This window comes from Monodelphis domestica, chromosome 2, assembly GCF_027887165.1.
Source record: "Monodelphis domestica isolate mMonDom1 chromosome 2, mMonDom1.pri, whole genome shotgun sequence".
NCBI lineage: Eukaryota > Metazoa > Chordata > Mammalia > Didelphimorphia > Didelphidae > Monodelphis > Monodelphis domestica.
The window spans coordinates 522552178-522579378 of record NC_077228.1 but is presented as its reverse complement, the minus strand read 5'-3'; the positions used below and the strand labels follow the sequence as shown (position 1 = coordinate 522579378).

The following is a 27201-nucleotide window of genomic DNA, read 5'->3' as shown; positions in this document are numbered from 1 at the left end:
GTAAAATCTGGGAGGCGAGAGAGCCCCCTGGATCCCGCGCATGCGCGCTGTAGGGCAACAGCCGTCGTTGCGCGAGCGAGCGGGAGGGCAAGATGGCAGAGCAGCTGATGACGCCCCGGAAAGACTTGAACCCAGCCCCAGACCGGGAAGGCGCGGGAGAACTGGTGCGCGTGGGGGGAAGGGATCCCTTGGGAAGGAGGGATTAATCTGTCCGTCTGAAACCCCCATACAGAGGGAAACTGAGGCACGAAGCGGGCATGTAACTTACACCCACAACTCATAGCTGGGGGTGGGGGGTAGGGGTGGTAAATGAGGTGGAAATTTAAGAGTTCACTTCAAACCTCCCCCCCCTCCGGGCCTCAGTTTCCTCCTCTGTAAAATGGGTCTCTGGGGATCCCTTCCAGCTTTAACCATGAACCTATGATAGTAACTCACTTCCCAAGTTGGGCCTCAGTTTCCTTTCATGTAAAATGGGTCTCCGGGTCCCTTCCTGCCCCATGATTTTAGGCTCCATAGAATAAAGTTTCAGGTCCTGATTCTGTTGCTTCCTGCAGGTCTGCCCCCTGCCAAGCCCATTACCTTCTGAGAATCACTTTCCCCTTCTGTAAAATGGGGACTTAGAATCCGTGACCTCTTCAGAGCCCTCCTAACCCCGACATAATTGTCCTAATTCACCAGGATGGAGCATGCCCAAAGCCCAAGGAGGAGGGTTTTCTCAAGGGTTTGCCCAAGGGGGGGCTTTGGGGTCTGGGGTTCCTGCAGAGGGGTTGGGAGTCCCTGAGGGGCTTGGTGGGCGATGACCTGCTTCTCCTCTTGTCCCTAGACTCCCTACCAGAGACTGAGCCAGCGGATGCAGGATGTGACTGGAGACAGGGGGGTGTTAAAGGAGGTCATCCGAGAGGGCTCTGGAGACTTGGTGACTCCAGATGCTTCTGTCTTAGGTACAAACCCGCCATCTGGGTTCTGACTAGCCAAAGCACCACCTGTAGAGATGGCTGAAAAGGGGGAAAGATGTTGTTTTACTTCTCCAGATCCCCCTGGGGAGGCCCCGTGTCCTGAAGTCAGGTGGACCCGCACAAATTAGACGGGATTCAGGAGGGATAGAACCGAATCAGACTATTCCCGGCCTCGGGGAAGGAGGGAGGGAGAACATCTGAAGTTTAAAATGTCCCCAAAAATTGTCAAAAATGGTTTCTGTGTGTAACTAAAAACATTAGCAGAAAGAAAAAGAAATGGGGTTCAAACACTTCCAAAACACCCAGGCAGGGCTCTTCTCAAGCGATGGACGTAGCCCATGAGGGGAAATCATTGGCAAAGGGGCGAGCAAGCGTGCCAGGCCCCCCTTCCTTGTCTGCCTGCTGCTTCCCCATAAGTATTGCAGCTGCTTGGTGTGTTCTAGCGAAGAACCATCCTGGGTTCTTGCTGTCCAACAGCCCCGTCTGCTTTGCTCCGGGCTCTGGTTCCGTGTGGATCCTGATGGCTTTCTCTCTCGTGACCCACTTTAGTGAAATATTCCGGGTACCTGGAGCACATGGACAAGCCCTTCGACAGCAACTGCTACAGGAAGATCCCCCGACTGATGAAGCTTGGAGAAGGTGAGCCGAGGCTGGGGCCCTCTGATAACGGGTCACTGATAACGGGAGTGGATTGTGGCACTTGTGTGCCTCCTGGGACGCCTTGTGACCAAGTTATGAGACAGGCGGGTGGACCGGCCGAGTCATTCCCTCCAGTCCCACCTGCAGCTGCTCAGTCCCTCCTCTGTACCAGGCTTGCTCTGCCAGGTGTTGAGAGATGCAGAGACAGCCCCATCCTTTATCCCAGGCTGCCGGGATTGGCCACAGCACTCTCTGGGGAGGGGAGAGGGGGGACGAGGGGATGGGCCCAAACCAAGCCTGCTTTCTCCTCTCCTAGAGATAACCCTGTGGGGAATGGAAGTGGGACTGTTGACCATGCGGAAAGGAGAGCTGGCCCGCTTTCTCTTCAAGCCTCGCTATGCCTACGGGGCCCTGGGCTGCCCCCCCTTGATCCCGCCCAACACCACGGTCTTGTTTGAGCTGGAGCTGCTGGACTTCCTGGACTCCGCCGAGTCGGATGAATTCTTTGCCTTAACTGCAGTAAGTTTGGGAGCACGCTCGATGGTGTTGGGTTTTTCTTGTTCTCATGGATCTGTCCAGAAGTCAAGCCATTTTGGTTTTCCTCTTTCCCAGCTTCCGTGCTGAAGCCTCTGCCAGCGGTGCATTCTGTGATTTGAATAAGTCAGATGAGATGATGGGTGTGAAAGGGCTGTCACAGATGTGTCCTGTTAGCTGTTGACTAGCGAGGTTTTAAAAAATTCATTTAGGGGCAACTGAGTAGCTCAGTGGATGGAGAGTCAGGCCTAGAGACGGCAGGTCCTGGGTTCAGATTGGGCCTCAGACTCTTCCCAACCATGTGGCCCTGTTTGCTGAACCCTTGCTGCTCTTCCGTTTTAGAGCTGACACTAGGACAGAAAGTAAAACAAAACAAAACTCATCCCCTGGAAAGAAAAACTGAAGTGAGATACAGGTTGGATTGTCTTGCCTTCTCTGACACTTTACCAACCAGCTGGTGGGCCTTTTCCCTTCCTTTGAGCTTCTTCTTGCCCTCCACTGACAAAAAAAAAAACTTAAAAAATTCTTTTGCTTTTCAATAGAACCGTCTGCTATTATTTGCTGTTCTTCCTCCATCCCTGGCCTTGTTTTCCCATTTGGTCTCTTTAGGGAGCAACTTCCCCTTTTCACCCTTTTTTAGAATCATTTCTGTTGACACTTTTAGAATACCAGTGTTGGGAGCTTCTCAGGTCTTTGGGGCGCCCTGCCTCAGGAGAATCGTCAGTCTTTGGATCCAACCTCTCTTTTCTCCCAGCCCTTTGAAACCCTCCTTGTGCTATCAGAGAGGTTGTTGTTTTCACACATTCTGGAATGGAGCTGTCACTCGGACCCATGTTTCTATTTCCCTTTGAGGGGGAAGAAAGTGAGGCCTGAATAGGGGTGGGATGGTGGAGGCCATGGTTGTTGGACAGAAGAGAAATGAGACAGAAGGAGAGATGGAAGGATGGAAGCTGCTCTGTGGTCTCAGAGAAGAATTCAAAATTCTGGGTTGTGGAGTGCCTGGATGATGGTACGTGGCTAGAAGTGAGTGCAAGTATACATCATGGTGAGGAGGCTGTGAATGAGAAGGCCACCAGCTTTGAGTGGGGAATCAGCGTATGGACTGGGCTAGGTTTGCCCTCTGAGACTCTCTCTTCCTTTTGCCCCCAACTTGCACTCCAAGCAGGTGCCCGGGAGACTCATCTAGGGATTCTCTAGATCACCTGAAAATAGTCACTATAAAACATTCACCTATCAGTCTGGTTGTCCTTTTCCTTTTGATCGGATTTTCTTTGGAGGTCATTTTTCATCTTCACCTCATCTTTCATCTGCTTTGCCTCATTTTTCAGCTGGTTGATTTTGGCTTTCAAGACACTATTTTCTGTTTCCAGATGACTTATCTTAGTTTTTAAGTTCTTTTCCCAATTGTCTTCAGCCTCTCTTGTGTTTTGAATTGCATTTTGAGTTCTTCCAAAGCCTGTATCCAATTCGCTGGGATTTCTGATTTTTCCTTTGCTGGGTCCTCCCCCTCTGTTTCATTCGCTCTTTGCTCATTACCTGTGCAGAAGCTGTCTATTGTAATTTCTTTCTTCTTTTTCTGTTGTTTGCTCGAGTTTACCCCTTCTTTGCTCCCCGTATTTGGCTGTGCTCTTGCTCCTCTCATTTTGTTTTGGTTTTGGGACTGTCAGTCTCCCCTCTTGGTGCGTTGTCAGATCTCTTGGTACAGTCTCTAGGGGAGGAATGTTAGCTTCCCTGTCCTCTGGAGGCTTTTGTTCGGATTAAGTTCAACTGGGTTGGGCTGTATGTGGTATGAAGCTCTGAGGCTCTGAAGACTCCTGGAAGGCTGGGCCACCCAGGCTCTCCAGTTCTCTCCAGCTGCTTCTCTGCTGTCCACAAGTGCCTTTGCCCACCTCCCTAAACTCTGAGGAGTTCTGATGGGATTATATTTAACTGGATTGGTCTGGATGTGCCCAAGGCAAGGGTGAGACTGGAGCCCGATGGAGGGACCCAGCCACGGCCTGTTTCTCCCTGGCTTCCTCCCTGCTGTCCAGGCTGGATGCTCGGAGCCCGGCGCCCCGCTGCCCACAAGGTAGACCCTCCAAACCAGCACCTTTGCCTGCTCAGAGGTTCCCGCTGCTGCTGGGGGCTCAGCCCTCTGGGTTGTGGGGGAGGGGTCCTGGGACCTACCCTCTGCCTTCCCCTTAGCCCTGAGTATTCTCGGATTCTGGCTTTTGGGGGGCGTACCTTTTGATTTGAGTCCAGAAGGAGGGTTCCCCGCTTCTGTCCTGTTGTTCAGATTGAATTTCGGTGCCCTTGGAGCATTCAGTTTGTATCGGTAAGGAAGGGTCTTCCACAAGGTCTGAACTTTTGCTGCTTGCTAAGCTGCCATCTTGACTCCGCCCCCCTACCTATCAGTCTGCATGCCCCCTCTACCAATCTATGTGGTGCTGGGTCCCCTCCACCAGAATACGTGGCTAGGGGTGGAGTGGGCCCACATCTGCAGTAGGTGGAGAGGACAAATCCGGGGGAACCAAAAGGTTCGAGAAACCTCATGCTTCTGCCACTGCAGGGCTATGACATCTCTTCTGATATCTTCACCTTGCTGCCCTCTGGGCACAGCAATTGCTTCTGTCTCAAGCCAGACTCCCAATCATTGGAGTCAGTCCTCTCTGGCTCTTTTGTAGTAATTAAAATAGGTTAGACAAATACAAGAATTTTTGAAAATTGTTGTGGTCGCCATTTATAAAATTAACTTTTAAGTCACGAGGCCAATTAGTAGCTTTATTACAACAAGGTAGAGATAGTAAAGGGGGAAATGTAGGAAGGAGGTAGAAAATATTGCCTAGTTAAATACCCTATAATTGCCAATCCAAAGAAATCTAGCTCAACTCCAACAAAGGCTCCCTCACGTCCGGAACTCCAACCAGAAGAGTGGGAGAGTCTCAGCCTCCAGGTTCCAATCTCCAGGTGGAAGTTTGTGAGGGTCTCCTCAGCCCAAGACACCAACCCAGAATCTCCAATGCAGAAGTTCTCCAATGCAGAAGTGCCATGCAGAAGAATCCCTATTTCAGCAAGAGCCAGCAAGGCAGCAAAAAGAATCAGAATGCCCTCGGATGGCTTTTATAAGCAGTTTTCTCCACCTGCCTTTCTGGTTTCTACTTCCTTTCACCGTGGGCTGGTCTATCACATCTCAGAACCAATCAGAGTTTCTTAATTTGCCTGGCATTGCCCAGGGGACGGTGCCTGTGGGATCCACCTCCCATCCTCTGAGGGTGTGAACTTTTATCAAAAGGATTCTCAAGTTCCTGACTGACTAAGTTAAAAGGGGTGGAGCACTCCAAGTACTTGGTTGATTGAGTTAAGATTTTAAAATTTCCCTTTCTCACTTTGTTCCAGACCTCCTATCTTGAGCCAACTTGCTCCTGCATATGGGGGCTCCTGCCGGTGGCACAGTGGAACCCCTCTTGTAGCTCTCTTATGATAGAGGCAAGGAGGGTCCCTCTCCAGAGCTTGCCCTTCCTCTCTAGAGGTCTTCTCTGCCGCCACAGGTCGGACTCCTCAAGGCTGTCTCCTTAATTATTTTAAAGGGCTCTGGGATCCCCAGGCCTTCGGGGCCAATGCCACCTACTCTTTTCCATCACGCCGCCAGGGGATGGCACTGGGGAGAGGTCTGGAAGGTTGGTGAGGGGCACAGCTGCCCCTCCTCCTGGCTTGGCACATCAGACTGAGGCGCTGAGGAACAACAGGCACCTCCAGTGCTGGAGAATGGAGTCAGAAGTGGCATCAGGGATGGGGGGGGGGCTGCTCTCTGTGGTGCAGACAGATGGGAGGGTGGCAGAGAGGGAGACATGAGGGGAAGGGCAGCAGGATGGGTCTGAGGTAGATGCTGAGGACTTGGAGCAGTTGGGGAGGGTCTCTTGCTCGGGCTACAGGGCACTGGTGGAGCCTATTTACCCATCCTCCTTCCTGGGCAGTGGCAGCTGGAGCAGCCCAGCTCTCAAACCAGTGATGGTTTGGTTTATTTCCTCTCCTCTTGGGCAGATCTGGGTAGTTACCAGTTGAGGAACTCGGATGGATTTAGGGGTTCAGCAGTCTGGCCAGTCCTCCCTGTGTGGCGGCCCCTTGAACTTGGCCCTTGTTTTTGATTCCTCAGAAGCAGCAGGACGTGTTCCCACTGGAGAAGGTGCTGAAGGTGGCAGCCACAGAACGAGAATTTGGAAACTACCTCTTTCGCCAGAACCGCTTCCACGATGCCAAGGAGAGGTATAAAAGGGTAAGAACCCCCGGGATGGCAGGAGATGCTGCAGGCAGGCTCTTCTTGTCTCTAAGGTAAGGTTCCCCCAGAGAGATAAAACAGGGCTTCCCAGAGCCTCCTTAGGAAGGGATGATTCCTCAGTTCATCCCCAGCCACCCTCGGGCGAGCTGGGGCCAGACAGCCTCAAGGAGGAGCCTTTCCTCCACCCCCCAGCCTCATGAGCATTCTCTACTCGGGCTCTCGTGGCTTGGCCTCCTGCCGCTGCGTCTTCTTGTGGCTCTGCTCCGGCCTGCTGGGGCCAGGCGTTTCCGTGGCTGCTTCCCTCAAGGGCCGGGCTCATCCTTGGCTTTCTTGTTCACTCATTTGAGTGGACAAGCGTGTGGTCAATTCCAGAGGCCCTCTTTTGCCTGCTCAGCAGACTAGCTTTTAGCATACAAGGGGCAGGGAGGGAAAGCCTCCCCTCCTCCTGGTGGCATCTTTTACCCTAAGCTGGCCTCCGCCTAGTCCCGTCCCTCCCACCCCCACCTCGTCCTGGCTAATGGCATCGCCATCCACACGGTCTTGGACTCCCCACCCCCTAGCGAGCAGGACGGATCAGTGATTGCTCTAAGATTTCTCACCTGGAAAACAGGTGGAATCTGAAGAAAGTGGACATCTGGGAGGAAAAATGTATTTGGAGGTGAAGAGATGGAGGGGGCTGTCTAGAGAGGCATGAGCTGGCTCTGGGAGCACAGGGGTCTCCCTCATTGGAGGTCTTCAGGGAGGATGCCTTGGGGGGGATGGGCTCGACTGGGGGGGCTGTGAGATCATTTCTCTTCCAGTGAGCTTCGTTTCAGTCTGGGATATCCTGCCCCCCCCCCCCCCCCCTCAACTCAGCCCTTTTCCTCTGAGCATTTATTTGAAAATATGGGCCTGGAATGAATATGCCTAAAAAGTCAGGGTCGGAGATGCCAGCTGCCTTTAAGAGTGTTGCTTAAAGTTGCAAGAGAAGAGCAAAGGGCGGAGGACCAAGCACTGGGGGTCGCCAACTGCTCGAAGCTGAGAGGAGGGAGGGTCGCCTCTTCAGCTCCTCCCTAGTCCCGATTGGTCCTTTAGAGGCTAGCTTAAAGCCCATCCCCTCCGTGCAGCCTTCCTTGGTCAGCTGTGCCTCATTCTGGTGTCTTTCAATTCGTGTTCTCCTGCACTTTTGTGTACACCCTTCCCATTCCTGTTCATTTGTGCCCATTTGTAGCGTGAGAGAGAGAAGTAAGCATATACCATTGGTTGTTAAAGTCTTTTTTGTTGGGGGACAGTACAGTGACTCAGCGGAGGGAGCCAGGCCCAGAGACCCGAGTTCAAATGTGGCCTCAGTCACTTCCAGTTGTGTGACCCTGGGCAAGTTACTTAATCCCCCATTGCCCTCTTCCACCTTGGAACCAGTACATAATATTGGTTCTAAGATGGAAAGTAAGTATTTTTAAAATCATTTTTATTTGAAATTTAGTAACAGAAAATTCAGATAAAAGATTTTCAGTGAAACTATACATAAGAGCACAAACTCCAGACCATTAGCCATCTTGTTTTTTCATACTTACTCATTTTTTTTATATATAAACACTCACCTTCCATCTTGGAGTCAATACTGTGTATTGGCTCCAAGGCAGAAGAGTGGTCAGGGCTAGGCAATGGGGGTTCAAGTGACTTGCCCAGGGTCACACAGCTGGGAAGTGTCTGAGGCTAGATTTGAACCCAGGACCTCCCGTCTCTAGTCCTGACTCTCAGTCCACTGAGCTACCCAGCGGCCCCCCTGTACTTACTCATTTTAACAGAATGATAGGAGTGTCTTGCTCATTCTTTCCTTGGTTGCCCTGGATGCTCCCCACTTGTTCTTTTTCATGCTCACAGCTAGCGTATCACTTATTTCTCATTCAGTCTCCATTTGGTGTTGATCCGTAGAGTTGCCGAGGGCACGTGTGGCAGAGCATCCTGGTGAGGATCCTCTCCCCCCCCCCCATCCCTTTGTGGAGTCAGTGCTGGAGGGAGCCTCAGCAGCTGTCCAATCCAACCCATTCAGAGAAGGAGGGACTCAAACAAACACAAGGATCTTTGCAGTTCTTGCTCAGAGTCCTCTGAGGAGGCCAGCCTGCGCCTTCCCAGGGAGCCCCTCCCTGAGGAGCAGCTGCACCAGGCAGTGGGGCGACCTCTGCCGAATTTCCACCGATTGCTTCTGGTTCTGCCCTGTGGTGCCCAGCGGAGTGGGCCTCGTCCCTCCTCCGGATCCTCAAAGGCAGCTCTTCTGCTCCCTCAGAATCGGAGCCTCTCAGTTCTTCGGCACTCTGGTTGCCCTCTGCTTTGGGGTTAACTCTGGGACAAGTACGCCTCCTTAGACCTCCCCCCAGAGCCCCTGGAGCTTGCCCGAAGATGCTCTGGCAGTTCAGACCCTGAGCCGTGGATTCTCCAGTGTGGCCTTTGAAAGGAGGAACGAGCCCCTAGTGTACAAGAAAAAACCCCGACAGCAGAGAATGGTGGCGGTGTCTACACTCATCAGAAGAGCGATGGTGTGATGGATTCCTGGCCCAAGCCTTCGGGGTCCACAAAGTAGGAAGTATGGGGCCGAGGAGCCATGATGGGGATAGAGGAAGAGCAAGCCACGACCCTGCTCCTTGCTGGCACTGTGCGTCGTGTGGACTGTGGAGGTCCAGCAGCCAGGCTAGTCCTGGGAAATGTCAGCCCGAGGGTGAGGCTATGGACCTGGAGAATGATAGGAAGGGGAAGGCTCCCTGACTCCGGAGCACCGAGTGCCTTCTTCTGGCAAGGGGCCGTCACACTCGGGGGTTCCTAAAGGTGGAGGACTAATGTGAGGGGACCCTCAGGAGGTGGCGGCTCACAGAGGTGGGGAGGAAGATTGGCTCAGCTTCTTCTCGGGTCAGGGTCACGGCCTTCATAGCCTCTTATTTTGTTAGGTTTAATTCACTTGGACCTCTGTGCTGTATGGGGCAGCTAGCTGTGTGACCCTGGGCACGTGCCCAAACCCATCTGCCTAAGACTAGAGAAGGCAGGGAATGGGGGTCAGCCGGGACAGAGGTCTTACAGACACGCAGAACTGTGCCGTGCCAGGTTGTTTGGGAGGGCGGATGGGCACCGGCAGCTGAGGGGGGCTTCATTTAGAAGATGGTATTTGAGCTGGAGCTATTTTTTAGCCCTTACTTTCTGTCTTGTAACAATTCTTAAGACAGAAGAGCAAGGCCTGGGCAAATAGGGCTCAGTTTCATCCAGAGCTGTGGGTCTGGGCTGTCATTGCAAGCTTTCTGTAGTCTTCACATTTGTGGTTCTTAAGGCAGAGCAGTATTCCTTACCCAAAGAGGAGAATTCATTCAGCTCTTCCCAGATTGTTAGCCTTATGGGGCTTTTGCCTTTACCACAAAGTGTTTTTGTCTCGCTAGGTCTTATTTCCACCCTATAACATCGAGTGTATGGGCTTTTTTGCTTCTTGTAAATATCTATCTCCCCACCACCACCATTACATGTAAACACAATTTAAAAAAAAAATTAAATTTGAGGCCAGAATTCCATTCTTCCCTCCTTCCCCTTCCATCTCACCAAGACAATTAGCAACTTGATATAGATCTTGCATGTGTAATCATGTAAAACATTTTCCCATGTTAGTCTTTTTTGTGAAAGAAAACTTGAAAAAAATGGAGAAAGAAAGTGAAATCTGGTCTGGATTCAGACTCCATCTATGCTTTCTCTGGAGGTGGATGACATTCTTCATGATCTTGTGTATAGTCTTAGTAATGAAATTCCAGAGTCCAAGAGGAATCACATGGCTAACAGTGTGGAAGACATGCTGGCCTGGAGAGAGCCTGGAGGCAGTTAGAAGGTTGTGGAAGCAATCTAGGTGAGAGACAGCAAGGGTCTGAACTAAGGTGCTCACTGTGTGATAGGAGAGTGCTTAGGAGGTAGAAATGGTGCCGACATGGGGCGACTGATCAGACATAAGTTCGGGGAGTATGTGGAGTGGCATGCCGAGATTGGAAGGATGGTGGGGCCTCAGACAGGAACAGGCAAGTCTAGAAGAGGAGAGAATTCGAGGAGAAAGATAAGTTTAGTTTTAGAAATCTCGAGTTTGAGATGTCTACTAGGGCAGTGGGTGATACAGGACTGAAGTTCAGGGGAAAAAAACCAGATACTGAAGCCCCAAGAGGGCACTGAGAAGGCCACACAGGGAAGAAGGCCATTATCTTCCACGTCAGGGGCAAGACTGGACAAGAAGCATCAATGGGAAGCTCCTCCAGGGAGGCCCCAAGATGACAAAAAGTAGACTCGTGGAACCATCCTGGTGTAGGGGGTAGAGGATTGGCCTCAGAGACAGGAAAATAAGTCTTAGTAGCTCTGTGGCCTTGGACAAATGGGGTTCCCCTCTGAGCCTATTTACAAAAGAAGATAATAGTAGCATCTTCCTTCCACTTTCCTATTTCCCCATGGAGTGAACTGGATGTCTGCACCTGTGTGTTTTGTACCCTTCTTTGACAGTTTAGATGAGTGAGGTCTGTAAGGGTTAAATTTGATGGTTGGACAATAATTTTATGAAATCATGTGGTCACCACTATTTATTATAACTCAAGTCAGAAATTTATTTACAAATAAAGAAGAAACAATAAAGAAGAGAAATGTGAAGGGGTTAGAGATGTTTTCTATTGTATCTTAATCCAGGCAGAGATTAATTAGCTCTCAACCAGGAAGGCCGGTACTGAGTAACCAACCACAAGGCCTCCCCCAAGATGGAAGCTAATCTCTCCAGAAACTAGGAAAGGAGTCAGCCTTTCACTCACCCCATGAAGTAGTCCAGGAGTCAGAGTCCAAGTTGAAGCCAAGCTCCAAACCCATAATCCAAGCCACAGTCTCCAGCGAAGCTCCCTCGAAGACTCTCTCCAGCCAGGAGACTATCTCCACAAGACTGACTCAAGCCAAAGGACTCATGGCTTTCATGGTGACTTCTTGTCCCTGCCCCTCTTCACAGGGACCAGTCCCAGTTTCCAAATTGTCAAGCAGGGCAGTGCTTATGGGAACCAGTTCTCACCTTCTATAAGGGTGAATACTCATCAAAAGAATATCCATCAAAAGGGTTCACAGATTCCTGGCTGATTGAGTTTCTGAGGTGTAAACACTGCTCATAGGATTCACAAGTTTGGGACTGAGTTAAAAGTATGGAGCTCTCTAAGTAAGTGACTTGTGAGTTCTCCAAGTACCTTGCTAGCTTCTCACCTAGTACTAAGTAGGGTGTCCAATCTTTTGTTGATTCATTTCAAAAGTAGACAGAGTTAATCCTGTCTTCACAATCTAAGTAGGGGTATTTAAGCTAGTGCTAACTAAAAATAGACCCAAGGAATAACAAATTCCCTTTTACAAGTGTAAACTCAGAAAAGAGAACAAAGAATTCCCTTTCACAGGTCTGGGTTAGCCCAGACCACCTTCTCCTTGTAGGGCTATTCATGCACCCACTCTGCCTGTGCCAGGTCATTTTTCCTGACCTTTTCCTCCCCTCCCCCTGCCCAGTTCATTCCTCTTCCTTTCTTTCTTTCCTTCTTCATTCTTCTCTCATACCCAGGCCCTCCATCTAATGGGCTTCCCTCTCCGATGGACCTTGATGAGGACACATCCCCATATAAGAATGGAAGTCCTTTATCATTGTTTGCACTTATTTTTATTATGTTTCTCTTAACTCCTGTGTTTGAACTTCAAAGTTTTTACCCAGCTTTGGTCTTTCTTATTATGAGCACTTAGAAGGATTATACACAGTTTTGCTGGGTAAGTGATCCCTGGTCATAAGCCTTCATCCTTTGTCTTCTGGAATATTGTATTCTAGGCTCTCTGCTTCTTTGTAGCGATGGCTGTTAAATCATGTGATCCTCATGCTAACTCTTCAAAACTTGAATTCTTTCTTTCTGGCTGCCGAAGTATTTTTTCTTCAGCCTGGAAACTGGATCTGGACATTCTTGGAAGTTTACCATTTAGAGTTTCTTTTTTAGGACATGATGAGTAGATTCTATTTCTACTTTGCCCTCAGGTTCTAAAAGTTTTGGACAGGTTTCTTGAAATCAGATGTTCAGACTTTTTTGGGGGGGGGGTCATTAGTATTTTTTAATTGTATGGTATTAAACTTTGGTTTAATATTTCTTGTTATCTCATGGAGTCATTGACTTCTATTTGTTCCATTCTGATTTTCAGGGAGTTTGTTGCTTGGGCAGATTTTGTACCTCTTATAAACTATTAATTACCTTTCTGATTCTTTCTTCCATGGCTCTCATTTTCAATTTTTTCTCTAGCACTTATGTTTCATTTATAAAAGTAGTTTTTAATTTTTGCTTTTAAATTTATGCTTTGTGTCATCTGTTTGTGCCCAAGTTTTCTTTTTCATTGAGGGTTTGTTTATAGATGGCTCAAAGTCATTCTTCTGGATTTGTATCATGAGAATACCTGTTACCAAAGAGTTCTTTATGGGAGGAGAGGGGGAAATCAGGGAAATCTGTTTATTCATTCTTCCAGCCTAGCTCCCAACTCCAGACTTCATGTTAGGATCACTTTCTGCATCTTTTTTGACCATTCTGTCTACTTTTATTTTTCAATTACATGGAAAAACAATATTTAATATTTTTTAAAATTTTGAGTTTCAAATTCTCTCCCCTTTCTCTTCCCCCTCCCCAAGAAGACAAGTAGTTTCATATAGATGACACAAGTGCAGTCTGGCAAAACATTTCCATATTAATCATATTGTGAAAGAAAACACAGACCAAAAAGAGAGAGAAAAAAAATTTGATCTGCATTTAAACTTTTTCTTTTCTGAAGGTAGAATAGCATTTTTTCATCCTAAGTCATTTGGAATTATCTTAGCTTTTTGTATTGCTGAGAATCACAGTTGATCATTGTATAGTATTACTGTTACTATGTACTATTGTATTCTTCTGGTTCTGCTCACTTCACTTTTCATCAGTTCATATGCTTCTTTCCAGGTTTTTCTGAAAGCATCCTGCTCATCATTTCTTATAGCACAATAATAGTATTCCATCATAATAACATACCACAACTTGTTCAGCTGTTCTTCAATTGCTGGGCATCCCCTTAATTTCCAGTTCTTTGTCACTACAAAAATAGCTGCTATAAGTATTTTTGTACATATAGGTCCATTCCTTTTTATTTCTTAATCTCTTGGGGATACAGACTTAGGCATTGTCCTTTGAACTCAAAGATACCACTGATGATACCTTTTGACTTGCACATAAATTGGATTTAAGTGAGGCAGAGTTGCATAAAATCATTAGCCTCACTCTTTCTTCTAGAGTCTTATGCTTTGTGTATTGATTTGTATTGTAAACCTTAAAATTTCTTAGACTTATAAATGTTGGAAATTTCACCATTGGGAAATTTCATACTTGAAAAATTTCCTACTGATAGTCTATTGGAATGTGAACTCCCCCTTGGCATGGGAGGGTCCTTCTCCTCCCTACTTAAGATTACTTTAGGACAGAAACCTTTTGCTGAACAATGGAAAGGGCTTTGACATATGCTTAAGCATAGAACAGGAAGTTCTTTGAGTCATGATTGATTTTAGAATTGATACAATAGAGATACTTGGAATGACAGAACCAGGTCTTGGAACTTCCAATCTCCACCCTACTCAGGGTAACAGGATTTAGGAAGGGTTGCAGCAAAGGATCAAGATTTAATTATTTGAGAATATGACCTTCAACAGACATGTGCAAAGCCACAGACCTCTGGGCGGTCCTGGGTTAAGCTAGAGCCACCATTGGCACAGGGGAGACATGGACAGTGATTGGTAGATGTGAGAACTGAGGGGAGGGAACTTGGATGGTTTCCTTAAAGATAGAGGGCTCTGAAGACTGAGGGGGGGGGGGGGTTGAGGAGTTTGTCTGAGTGGTTGGAGTGTGCTCTGAGAAGCTTGCTCTGAAGGAAGCTGGAGGTGGAGGCCCCTGAGACTGTTTCTCCATTTTGGTCACGTGAGTGATAGGGACTGATCTCTTTTCTTTGCCTCAGCTATCTAAGGGCTTGGGCCTTTTGGCCTAAACAGAGGGGGTATTTAAGCCCTATTCCCTTCTCTCTCTCTCTCTCTGTGTCTCTCTGTCTCTCTCTCTCTCTCTCTCTGTCTCTCTGTCTCTCTCTCTCTCTCTCTCTGTCTCTGTCTCTCTCTCTGTCTCTCTCTCTCTCTCTGTCTCTCTCTCTCTCTCTGTCTCTCTCTGTCTCTCTCTGTCTCTCTCTGTCTCTCACTGTCTCTCTCTGTCTCTGTCTCTCTCTCCCCCTCTCCCCCTCACTCCCTCCCTCCCTCCCTCCCTCTCCTTCCTCCTGTTTGTAATTAGACCATAAAAGGTTGACTGCTGACTTGAGTTTTCATTCAGGAATTACATAGCTGAATTCCTTGGCGACCTTAAATTAATATGTATCAGTCTTTTAAAGTGATTTCCTTGTCACAGTATCATGAGAATACCTGTTACCAAAAGAGTTCTTTATGGGAGGAGAGGGTGACAGTGGCAAGACAAATGTCAGGATAACTGACAATGGCCCAGGATGCAGTGGATGGCCTTGGCATCTTCCAGTGTCTCACCAAAACTCTTAAGCACTCCACAGCATCTATTTTGACCACCTTTGTGGCCATTGGAATAAATTGTTCTCATTTACCCCTTCTATCAGGGAGCATCTTCACATATCTGGGGAAGACCCCTCCCTAACTTATAAATGAATTGGAAGTCTGTCAGTTACCCTCAAACTGGGTTAGCCTGTCTGCCAAAACAGTTTGTGAGGGTGCAGCTTCTGTACATGTTATAACTTCTTGGAGCCAAAGGTGAGAACTGGGTGACATATGGACACCAAAGGAGAAAAGCAGCCCTGAAGAGGGCTAAGCGAGTCCTTACTCCAGAGGTATTAGTCTTCCCTTAACACCTATACTGAGTTCAGAAAAAGAAAGCATTTAAATGCAGATCAAATTTCTCTTTCCTCCTCCTTCCCTCTCTCCCTTCAGTTTTATAACCCTTTGAGTGTAGTTCCAAATTGCTCTCCAGAATGGTTCAATCAATTCACAATTCCACCAACAATGCATAAGTGTCTGAATTTTCCAACATTTGTAATTTTTCTTTTCTGTCATATTAGCCAATCTGATAGGTGTGAGGTGCTATTTCTGAGGTGTTTAAATTTGTATTTCTTTCATCAATAGCAATTTAGAGCATTTTTTTCATATGACTATAGATAGCTTTAGTATCTTCTGAAAACTGCTTGTTCATATCCTTTCACAATTTATCTGTTGGGGAATGATTTGTACTAGAAATTTGACTCAGTTTTCCATATATTTGAGAAATAAAGCCTTTAGCAGAGAAACTTGTAAATTTTTTTCATAGTTATGATTACTCTCTATTTCCCTCCATCCTATCTTTTTCCACTTTTTAATCTTTCTCTCTCTTCTTTCACCCTGTTCTTTCTCAAAAGTGTTTTGCTTATGATCATCACCTGCTTCAATACACCCTCCATTCTATCAGCCCTTCCAATTCTCTTATCCTCTTCCCTGGAAGGTTTAAATAGATTTCTGTACCTGACTGAGTGAATATGTTATTTCCATTTTGAACCAGTTCCAGTGAGTATAGGGTTGCAAGTGTTGTCCCCCTACCCTATAACTCTTAAACATTTCTATTATGTAGAATTTACCCTATTTTACCCTTCCCTTTTCTCTCCATGCATCCCTCTTTCTTACTCTTTAATTTTATTTTTTTAGATATTATCCCATCATAGTCAGCTCATACCTATGTCCTCTATCTATGAACACTCCTTCTAACTACCCTAATATTAATAAAATTCTTAGGAGTTAAAAGAATCATCTTCCCATGTAGGTATGTAAACAGTTTAACCTTATTGGATCCCTTTGATTTCTTTTTTAATGTCTACCTTTTTATGCTTCTCATGTCTTATGTTTGAATCAGATTTTCTGTTCAGCTCTGGTCTTTTCATAAAAAAATACTCAAAATCCCTTTATTTTGTTACCTATTTTTCCCCCTGAAAGATTATGCTGTCGTTTTGCTCAGCATGTGATTCTCAGTTGTAGTCATAGCTCTTTTAGCCTCTGAAATATCACATTCCAAGCCTTCTGATCCTTTAATGTGTAAGCTACTAGACCTTGTATTGTATCCTGATTGTGGCTCCACAGTACTTAAATTATTTCTTTCTGGCCACTTGCAATCTCCTTGATTTGGGAGCTTTAGAACTTGCCCATAATATTCCTGGGAGTTTTCATTTTGGGATCTCTTTCAGGAGGTGATTGGTGGATTCTTTCAATTTCTATTTGACTCTCTTGTTCTAGAATGGCAGGGCATTTTTCCTTGATAATGTCTTGAAATATGAAGTCTAGGCTTTTTTTTTTTTATCTTGGCTTTCAGGTAACCTAGTTTTTAAATTTTCTCTCCTTGATCTGTTTTCCAGGTCAGGTATTTTTCCAATGACATATTTCACTTTTTTCTTCTATTTTTTTTCTTTTTCATTTCATTTTATTGTTTTCTTGATATCTTATGGAGTTATTAGCTTCTACTTGTCCAATTCTAATTTTAAGGAATTATTTTCTTCATTGAGCTTTTGTGCCTACTTTTCCTTTTGGCTAATTCTTCTTTTTAAGTTCTTTTTGTCAGTGAGCTTTTGTGTACTTATCTTTTCCATTTGGCCTACTCTGATTTTTTTTAAAAATTATTTTCTTCAGTATAGTTTTTTTGTGCCTCCTTTATCAAGCTGGTGGCTCTTTTTTCATGGTTTTTCTTGCATGACTCTTGGTTTTTTTTCCCCAGTTTTTCATCTACCTCTCTTATTTGATTTTTTAAATCCTTTTTATGCTCTTCTAGAAATACTTTTTGTTCATGAAACCAATTCACATCTTTCTTTGAGGCTTTGGGTATAGCTGTTTTTAACATTGTTGTCTTCTTAGTTTGTTTTGATCTCCCCTGTCACCATAGTAATTTTTCATGGTCAGGCTCTTTTTGTTTTTTTCCCCCAGGCTATTTCTTAACAATTAACTTTGTTAAAGATGGGCTCTGGGGTACTGTCCCTAGTTTCAGGGTTTTTTGTGCCATTGTTTTCAAAGCTAATTCTTGGGGTCTGTAAGTTCTTAGTTTTTCCAAGGTGGTATGATCTAACTGGTATGTTTAATATTTGCCTGACCTGTGCTCTGATCTGTCAATGACCACAAGAACTCTTTCCTGCTTTGGCACTATGACCAGACTCCCCTCTTCTATTAGTGCTCCTTGTTGCCCTGGGACTGTAACCTGGAACTGTGTATGGACAATGTGACATAATCCAGTACCTAGTGCCAGCAAAGGTCCCCTTAATCTCTTTCTGACCAGTTGTCTGACCCTCTGTGAGCTGAGAGCTCTGGAAGTGGCTGCTGCCTATTCAGTGTTCTCCAAGGCTGCTAATTGGCTATGTTTCAGCCTACGTTGATCTGTGCTCCATGCCAGAAGTTTTTCTGAGGTGTTTTAAAGTTGTTTGAAGGGAGGGAATAAGGGAAAGAATTTGGAACTCATTTTAAAAAAAGAATGTTAGAAAATGTTTTTACTTGTAATTGAGGGGAAGAGGATAGGGGATTTATTTAAGTTGTTTGGAGAGCAATTTTGGGAGAGCTCAAGCATGTCCCTGCCTTTATTTTGCCATCTAGGCTCTGCCACTGTATGTACTTCTTGAGGAAAGATCTAGGCCAGCATTGGTGAAGTGTTGGCATGTGTGGCAACCCCGGCACAATAAGTTGCCCCGTTCCTCCACTTCCCAATGCCTGAGGATATTTTTGCATGCCCTGCCTCTGTCCAGCTGCCCAAAGCAACCTCTTCCTCCCTCTGTGCTCTGAGGTAATGTGGGGGACTCACAGACAGCTTGAAATTGCCCTGTGAGCATGCAAACTTGAAAACTTTTGCCACTGCTGGTCTAGGATGATGATGTTGCTGCTTTCTTAGACTACCAGGTATTACATTGTTCTAGAATCTCAAGGACAGCTCAGGGCAGGAACCAGCTGCCAAATTAGCACTCCCAAAGTGGTTCATCCAAGGCAAAATCTGGTTGCTGTCCCTGTTAACTCAGAACAAGAATGGACACTGCTGAAGTGAGCCAGTTAGGAACTTCTGCTGGTTCAGAGTGGCAGAATTGTAAGAAAAACTACGAGCCATGTGGCCATTCTCCCTCCCTCCCCACTGGGTACACGACTGGCCAAATGGAAAAAGAGATACAAAAGTCCAGTGAAGAATAGAGTTTCCTAAAAAGAACTGGACAAACAGGAAAAGAGATTAAAAAACTCACTGAAGAAAATAATTGCTTAAAAATTAGACTTGGGTAAGTGGAAGCTAATGACTTCATGAAACATCAAGAAATAATAAAATACTCTAAAGAATGAAAATATGAAATATTTCACTGGAAAAAATTGACCTGTAAAATAGATCAAGGAGAGAGAATTTAGGAATTATTGGGCTGCTAGAAAACCATGATTTAAAAAAAAAAAGCCTAGACATCATAGTGCAAGAAATTATCAAAGAAAATTGCCCTAATATTCTTGAACAAGGGGGTAAAACAGAAATTGAACAAAATCACTGATTACCTCCTGAAATAAATGCCCAAATGACAATGCCAAGAATACTATAACCAAATCCAAAAGCTCACAGGCTAAGGAGAAAATACCACGTAGAGCCAGAAAGAAACAATTCAAATGCCATGGGGCCACAGTTAGAATTACACAAGCCTTTGCTTTTACATTAAAGTATCAAAAGGCCCAAATACAGTATCCTAGGAGGCAAAGGAACTAAATTTTCAACCAAGAATCACGTACCAGTTATGGTGGGGAGAATGGTCAGTTAATAAAATAGAAGATTTCCAAGCATTCCTAATGAAAAAGTCAGTCCTAAAAAAGAAAATGTGATGTTCATATAGAAGATTCAAGCATTAAAAGGTAAATAAGAACAAGAAAATTTAAGAGTTCAATAAGGTCAAACTGTTTATGTGGAAAGATGATATTAGTAAATTTTAATATCATTACCAAGGTAGTTAGAAGGAATATGGGTAGAGGGTGCAGGAGTAAATAGAATAGAATGACATGATATCAAAAAAGAAATCAAAGGGTGAAAGAGGATTGCACTGAGAGAAGGGAGAGTTAGGTAAATTATGTCACCTAAAGAGGAGAAGGAAAACTATCATAGTGGAGGGAGGGAGTATGAGGATGGTGATAGGCAATGCTTAAACTTCATCAGAATTGACTCAGAGAGAGAATAACAACCATACTCATTTGGGTATGGAAACCTCTTACCCTAGAGAGAAATAGGGGGGGTAATAAGAAGGGGGGAGGGGTGAAGTGGGAGAGGTGGTGGTAAAAGGCAAAACACTTGGAGGGGACCAAGTGAAAGGAAAGACAAGAGCAGAATCAAAAGGGGAAAATAAGATGGAGAAGAATACACAGTTAATAATCATAACTGTGAATGGGATAAACCCACCCACAAAATAGAAGTGACTAGTTGATTAAAAACCAGAATCCTGCAATATATTGTTTACAAGAAACATTTTTGAAGCTGGAAGAATAAAAGAAAGAGGCTGGAGCAGAATTCATTATGCTTCAGCTGACGTAAAAAAAATGGAGGGGTAGCCATTATGATCTCAAACAAAGCTAAAGTAAAAATAGATCTAATTAAAAGAGATGAGAGGAAATTACATCTCAAGAAAATAGACATAGACAATGTCCTAGATAATCATAGACAATGAAGTAATATCAACACTAAACATATGCACCAAATTCTATAGCCTCCATATTTTTATTTATTTTTTAGAATATTTTTCCATGGAACATGATTCATGATTTTTCCCCACCCCTCTTCCCTCCCCACTCCTGGTGCTGACAAGCATTTCCACTGGGTTATACATGTATCATTGTTTAAAAACTATTTCCATGTTATTCATATTTGCAATAGAGCGATCTTTTAAGCCTCCAGATTTTAAAGAAGAAATTAAATGTGCTACGGGAGGAAATAGTAAAACTATACTAATAGAAGACCTCAACTAAAAAATCAACAAGGAAGAAGTTAAGGAAATAGATGGAATTTTTTAAAAGTTAGACTTAACAGACATTTGGAGAAAATTGATTGGGAATCAAAAAGAATATACCTTCTTTTTGGAAGTATATGGCACCTACCCAAAAATTGACCATGTTTTAGGGCATAAAAATGTCATAAATAAATGCAAAAAAGCAGAAATAATTAATGCATACTTTTCAAAATAATGCAGTAAAAATTATAATCAATAAGGGTCTATGGAAAGACACATTAAAAATTAATTGGAAACTAAATCTAATTATAAAAAAGTTCAAATAATTATAGAAACAATAATTTCATGAGAGAAAATGACAATGAGGAGATAACACATCAAAGTTTATGGGATATAGCCAAAGAAGTACTTAAGAGAAAATGTATATCTCCAAGCACTTAAATCAATAAAATAGAGAAAAAAGCAAATCAATGAATTGGGTATGCAACTAAAAAAAGAATTATAAAAAGAACATTAAAAATTCCTAATTAAAAACCAAATTGGAATTCCTAAAAATTAAATTAAAAATTAATAAAAATGAAAGTAAGAGAATAATTGGAATAAGAATAGGAATTGTTAAAGTGGAGCAGTGGTTAATTTGAATTTTTAAAAAACAGAAAAGAGAAAATCAAAGTACCAGTATCAGAAATGAAAAATGAATTTACCACCAATGAAGAGGAAATTAAAGCAATCCATTAGGAGCTATTTTGCCCAATTATATGCCTATAAATACGACAATTTAAGTGAAATGAATTGAATACTCACAAAAATATAAATTGTCCAGATTAATCATAGCTTGGAAAAAGAAATTGAAAAAGACATCATTGAACTCCCTAAGAAAAAATCCCCAGGGCAAGTGAATTCTGTTAAACATTTAAAGAACAATCCCAATACTATATAAACTGTTTGGGAAAAGAAGTAAAGAAGGAGTCCTACCAAATTCCTTTTATGATACAAATATGGTGCTAATACCCAAGTCAAAAAAACAGAAAAAGAAAATTACTGACCCATTTCTATAGTGAATATTGATGCAAAATTTTTAGATAAAATACTAGCAGGGAGACTACATAAATATATCAAAGGATCATTCGCTATGACCAGGTGGGATTTATGCCAGGAATGCAAGGTTGGTTTAATATTAGGAAAACTATCAGTATAATTTACCATACCAATAACAAAACTAACAAATCACATTATTATCCCAGTAGATGCAGAAAAAGCCTTTGACAAAATGCAATAGCTCTTCCTATTAACACTAGAAAGTATAAGGCTGATATTAAAAAATAAGTATTGTTTTATTAGTTTAGGGATAAAAAGTAAAGTGACTGACTTGAGAAAGAATTGAAGTTTGAAGCAGAGCTGAGAGAGCATGTTAATTTTAAGTAAGATCAGTAAGATCAGAGGTGAATGCCTATTATCACTATTATTTAATATTCTACTAGAAGTGCTAGCTTTAGCAATAAAAGAAGAAAAATTTTAAGGAATTAAAGTAGGCAATGCAGAAACTAAAATATCACTCTTTGCAGATGATATGGTGGTATAATTAGAAAAGCAACTAAAAAAATAGATGAAATAATTAAAAACTTTAGCCAAGTTGCAGGATAAAGAATAAACCCCCATAAATCATCAGTATTTTTATATATTACCAACAAAGCCCAGAAACAAGAGAGATGACGAGAAATTCAATTTAAAATAACTCTAGACAATATAAAATACTTGGGAATCTATTTGCCAAGACAAACACAGGAATTATATGGACACAATAACAAACACTTTACACAAATAAGGTTAGATCTAAGTAATTGGAAAAATATTAATTGCTCATGGGTAGGCTGAGCTATTATAATAAAAGTGATGATTCTACTTAAACTAATTTACTTAGTGCTATACTAATAAAACTACTACAATTATTTTATAGAAATAGAAAAATAACAAAATGTATCTGGAAGAACAAAAAGTCAAGACTATCAAGGGAATTAATGGAGGGAAAATAGAAAGGAAAGTGGTCTAGCAGATCTCAAACTATAAGAGGCACTAATTATCAAAACAGTCTGGTACTGGCTAAGAAATAGAATGGCGAGTCAATGGAATCGATTAGATACATAATGTACAAGAGTAAAAGACTTTAGCAACCTAGTGTTTGATAAACCTTTTCAAAGATCCTAGTTTTGGGAATAAGAACTCACTATTTGACAAAAATTGGGAAAATTGGATAATAGTATGGCAGAAACTAGGTACAGACCAGTATCTCATACTGTATACCAAGGTAATGGTCAAAATGGGTATATGATTTAGACATGAAGGGTGATACCATAAGCAAATTAGGGGAGCCTAGAATAAGTTATATGTCAGAGCTATGTAGAAGAAAAAATGTTTAACCAAATACAAGAGAACATTACTAGATATAAAACGAATAAATTAGAAAGGTTTTGCACAAACAAAGCCAATGTAACCAAGATTAGAAGGGAAAAACAAATTGGAACGAATTTTTACAGCCAATTTCTCTGATAAAGTTCTCACTTGTCAAATTTGAGTCAAATTTAGAAGTACATCCGTCATTCCACATATGAAGCAGTTTTCAGATGAAGAGACCAAGTTCTGAGTAGTCATATTAAAAATGTTCTGAATCCCTCTTGATTAGAGAAATGCAAATTAAAACAGCTCTGAGGTACTACCTTGTACCTATCAAGTTGGCTAATATGACAGGAAAGGAAAATGATCAGTGTTGGAGGAGATGTGGCAAAAGTCAGACACTAATGCAATGTTTGGTGGAGTTGTGAATCCAGTTATTCTAGAGGGCAATTTGGAACTGTGCCCAAAGGGCTATAAAAATGTGCCTCTGCTTTGATCCTGGAATGCTACTACTATATCCCAAAGATCATAAAAAGGAGGGAAGGACCTGTTGGTACAAAAATATTTCAGCAGCCCTTTTTGAGGGGGCAAAGAATTGGAATTGGCAGGATTCTTTTTAATTGAATATAATCAGAATTATTCTTTTTACATCTTGTCACGTTCTCTGTCTCGCTTGGTCCTACATTCTTCCATTCCCCGTGGCTCTGCCGGGCAGATGATTCTAGGCTCCCCTTTAGGTCTAAATCGCCTGTTGGGGAATGGCTGAACAAATGGTGGTGTGGTTGGTAATGAGACTCCTGGGCTGGAAGCAGCGACAAACAGGAGTCGTGGTGCGCAGTCTCAGCAATGATGCCTTGTGGGGACGCTGATCTGGGGACTGAAGACAAAGCGGGCTCCGCGCAGCCTCCTGAGAAGGAGCAGGGGCCGGAAGGCAGATGGACCCTCCTCGGGGTTTTAGCTTAGGCTGTCGGGGTTGGGGGTTTGGCCTCATGGGAGTCTCCTCTTCCAACAATGACTGATACGGAAGTAGGTTTTGTCCCATGATCCACCGCGGCGAACCAGATCAGATTGCTTACCAGCTCCGGGAGGGGGAGGGAGACCATTTTGGTCTTGTCAATGTGGAAAATGTATGTTGAAAATCATTATTGCATGGAATTGGGAAAACAAAGTGTTAGGAAGTCGGAGGCCAGCCTTCGTCCAGAACCGGCATTTTGTCATTTCTGGTCATGGCGCCTCGGGACCACCAAGGGGGAGCCCAGCCCAGATCCTGCGGAAGTGCAGGGACTAGCGAGGAAGGCCCTCCCACGTGTACAGAGCACCTCCGCAGTGGGTTCCAGCCACCCAACCCATTCCCTCCACCCGGAGCCATCCGTGATCCCCAGAGAGGGCAGCGGGAGGAGACGGAGCGGCTGGGCGGAGCGGGGTGCGGGGAGCCATTGCCTGGCATGCCACTGTAGAGGATCAGGCTGAGCGAGCAAACGCCCCCTTATCTAGGAATGGGGGCTGTAGGGCTTTCCGCATCCATAGGTTGTGACCAGCCCCAGGAATATGCGACGTTGACCCTCGCCTGAAGTCCCGACGTTTCCTGCCTTCCCTCTAGCCTTCTTGATATTGTGCCATGGCTGGGTGGGAAAAGCGATTTAGGGCTGAGCCTAGAGAGGGTGTGTGCGCGACCCCGGGAGCTTGGGCAGAGCGCCACCTGGTGGGAGAATGACGCGTAGCACCCTTACTGCCAAGGGATCCAGTTTTCCTTGTGGGCTCATTGGGGAGGGAAGCCATACCTGCCTCTGTGAGCTGTTGCTGTCGCAGCTCGGGCATCAGGCGGTATTTCGTAGGTGCCCACCTTGTGCCAGGCCCTTTGCTAATCTGGGGGATTCCCATACACCCAGCCCCACCGCCCTACAGATAAGAGGGAGGCAGATACGCTTGTGTTTTCCCTAGACCGAGCCCAGTTTTCTGTTGGTAATTAGATGAGGACCGAGCTGGGAGGTGGGCGGCTGTGGGGCCGAGCGGGGGTCCTTTCAGCTGGGAAGAGCACCCTGTGCGGGCTCCTTCCTGCTGTTGTCTGGTTGGATTGTGGCCTCCTTGTCCAGCCCACTAAGGAATGTGGTGGTTGACAAGAGGGAGGTCAGGCAGCAGTGGGGTTCCCCGGAAACGGAAGACTCGGGTGAACTGTCTGAATTCCTTTCTCTTGAGCCCAGCACGGGGACTTCCGTGCCAGGCCCTGTAGGGGCTGGGGATACTGAGGCAAAGGCCCTGCGTGGGGTGTGAGCACTGTGGCCCTCTCGGGTCACCTACTTTGTTTCCCTGCAGGCCTCCTTGATTCTTTGCCGCAGGCCTTTTCACCCCGGGGAGCAGGGCCAAATAGAGAGCGCCAAGCTGCTGGTCTTCCTTAACCTGTCCTTCACGTACCTCAAGCTGGACCGGCCCACCCGGGCCCTGGTCTATGGCGAGCAGGCTTTGGCCATCGATCAGAAGAACGCCAAGGCACTCTTCCGCTGTGGGCAGGTGAGGGGAAGGGAAGAGGCGCCTGGGCCTAAAGCAGGAATCCTCCCAAAGCCCATTCCGGGGGCTCTTCTCCCAGCTCCCACCCATCCCAGTGGCCGGGGGGCCAGCTCGTGGCTGCTGCCTCTGCTCAGGGCTCCAGGAGGAGCCCGAGACACTGGCTTCTCCTTCCCATGATTAGCCGTTAGATCAGTTCATCATCCATAATTAATTCGCTTTTCTTAGGGTTCTTTGTAAGAGGAATTGATATAGAACAGCCCCCCAAAAGGCTGTGACACGCTTCCCCCCAGGACAGGCTGAGCCCAGAGGAAAATGGGCCAAAGCTCCAATTGAGTCGAGCCTCTGCTCAGCTCCTCGTAGAGGCTGGAAGAGGCCTGTCCTCCGTTGGCTCCAGTGGAGGCCCAGCGCCAGCTCTTTCAGGGATGACACTAGGACGAGGCCACCAGTGACACAGCCCGAATCCTCTGTGTGGCCAGTGTGGGACGGGAGACCAAGAGGTGGCCTAAGCGGGGGCCTTTCCGCTCCCCCCCCAGGCCTGCCTTCTCTGTGGCTTCCCCCACTAAGCGTGGACTCCAAACTCGCCCTCAGATTTTAGGCAGGCCCCAAAGGGGGCCCCCAAGCCTGTCCGCCAGTCCAAACAGACTGTGCAGGTTGCTTGGTGAGGGAGAGAGGAAAGGGCCGGGAGCCCTGGGAGGCCCTCACTAAACGGAGCCGCTTCCAGCCTTGTTCTCTTCACGGCAGGCTTGTCTTATCCTGACCGAGTATGAGAAAGCCCGGGATTTCCTCGTCCGAGCCCAGAGAGAACAGCCTTTGAACCACGACATCAACAACGAGCTGAAGAAGCTAGCTAGGCAAGTGCCGTCTCCAGGGAAGGAGGGCCGGGGGGGGGGGGGGGGCCTCTGGGAAAATATTGGGGGCTTGTGTCATGCCGTGCCCGGTGAGCTCGAGGGTGAAGGAGGCTGTGTATTGGGCATGGCCCAAGGAACCCCTAAAACTTGGGCCATTTTGAGGACATTCTAGAGATTTCTTTTCTCATGTTGAAAAATACCCTCTCTGGTCGGGAGGCCGGACGGTGATTCTTTAGAAGAAACTCTTAGAATCGGTTCTCCAGTGCCTCTGAGTTCAGGGCTGGGAGGCAGCGGAGGACTCTCCCCCGGGTCAGACCCACAGAGCGTCTGTGGCTGGCAGCCGGGCTCAGGCCGGCCTCATCATGTGCTCAAAAGCACCAGAGCCACCGACAAGGTTGGGAGGCCCCGATCTGCCGCCTCAGAGGGGGAGGGAAGGCCCGGCCCGGCCCTCAGGCGCTCAGACTGGTTCTCTCTTCCTAAAGCTGCTACCGACACTACATGGACAAAGAGAAGGAGATGTGCTACCGAATATTTTCTCCGCTCCATTCCTCTGCTGTGGAACAGAACTGAAGGTAAAGGGAGACCGAGAGGGCGACGTGCTCAGGGCCTGGATGAGGGGCGAGAAGGCCAGGCTGACTGGCTCTGAGGGCAGGGGGGGGGGGGGGTGGCAGGCCTGGGTGTGAGGGAGCAGAGGCCAGATCTAGAGGGGGCCCCCCGGGCACCTTCCCAGCACCCGTGGGAGCCAGGGATGGCAAGGATGGTCCATCCCATTCCAGGAGAAAGCAGACGTGTCAGCATTTCCCCCAGGTCTCTGGTCCTCCCGTCTGGTGCGCTGCCCTCAGATCATCCAGGAGGAAGGAGGAGGGATTCATGTGGTGGATCCAGGACCCAGGAGTCCGAGCAGCACCATTCTCTGGCTCCAGTTTGCCCCTCCCTGCGTGGAGACGGCGGCCCAGGTTCACTGGGCTCTGCCCGGTGGGAGGCGTTCACCTCTTCGCCTGGGGGGGGTTCTGCTCGTCCCCCCGCACGTGGGGACGTCTTTAATAAAGGCTGTTGTGTCTCA

The 27201-nt window shown here is 45.8% G+C and overlaps 1 protein-coding gene across 2 annotated transcripts; it reads left to right on the top strand.

Moving 5' to 3' along the window:
* FKBP6 (FKBP prolyl isomerase family member 6 (inactive)) lies at nucleotides 1-27201 on the top strand. 2 transcript variants are annotated; one of them, XM_016429403.2, is made up of 9 exons: nucleotides 1-164; nucleotides 824-941; nucleotides 1506-1595; nucleotides 1912-2114; nucleotides 6262-6381; nucleotides 25099-25293; nucleotides 26032-26141; nucleotides 26621-26710; nucleotides 26946-27201. In XM_016429403.2, exons 1-8 carry the CDS (start codon nucleotides 93-95, stop codon nucleotides 26706-26708), a joined length of 996 nt encoding a protein of 331 aa, XP_016284889.2. In that variant the 5' UTR covers nucleotides 1-92; the 3' UTR covers nucleotides 26709-26710; nucleotides 26946-27201. The 2 variants fall into 2 exon arrangements, with proteins under 2 accessions (XP_016284889.2, XP_016284888.2); XM_016429402.2 differs by having other exon boundaries at nucleotides 26915-27201.

What these genes read in the sequence shown, in the direction of transcription:
- FKBP6 (XM_016429403.2), top strand. Translation starts at nt 93, where the DNA reads ATGGCAGAGCAGCTGATGACGCCCCGGAAAGACTTGAACCCAGCCCCA. An exon ending in GGGAAGGCGCGGGAGAACTG is followed by an intron (nt 165 to 823) that starts GTGCGCGTGGGG and finishes TCTTGTCCCTAG; the next exon opens with ACTCCCTACCAGAGACTGAG. An exon ending in GAGCTGAAGAAGCTAGCTAG is followed by an intron (nt 26,142 to 26,620) that starts GCAAGTGCCGTC and finishes CTCTTCCTAAAG; the next exon opens with CTGCTACCGACACTACATGG.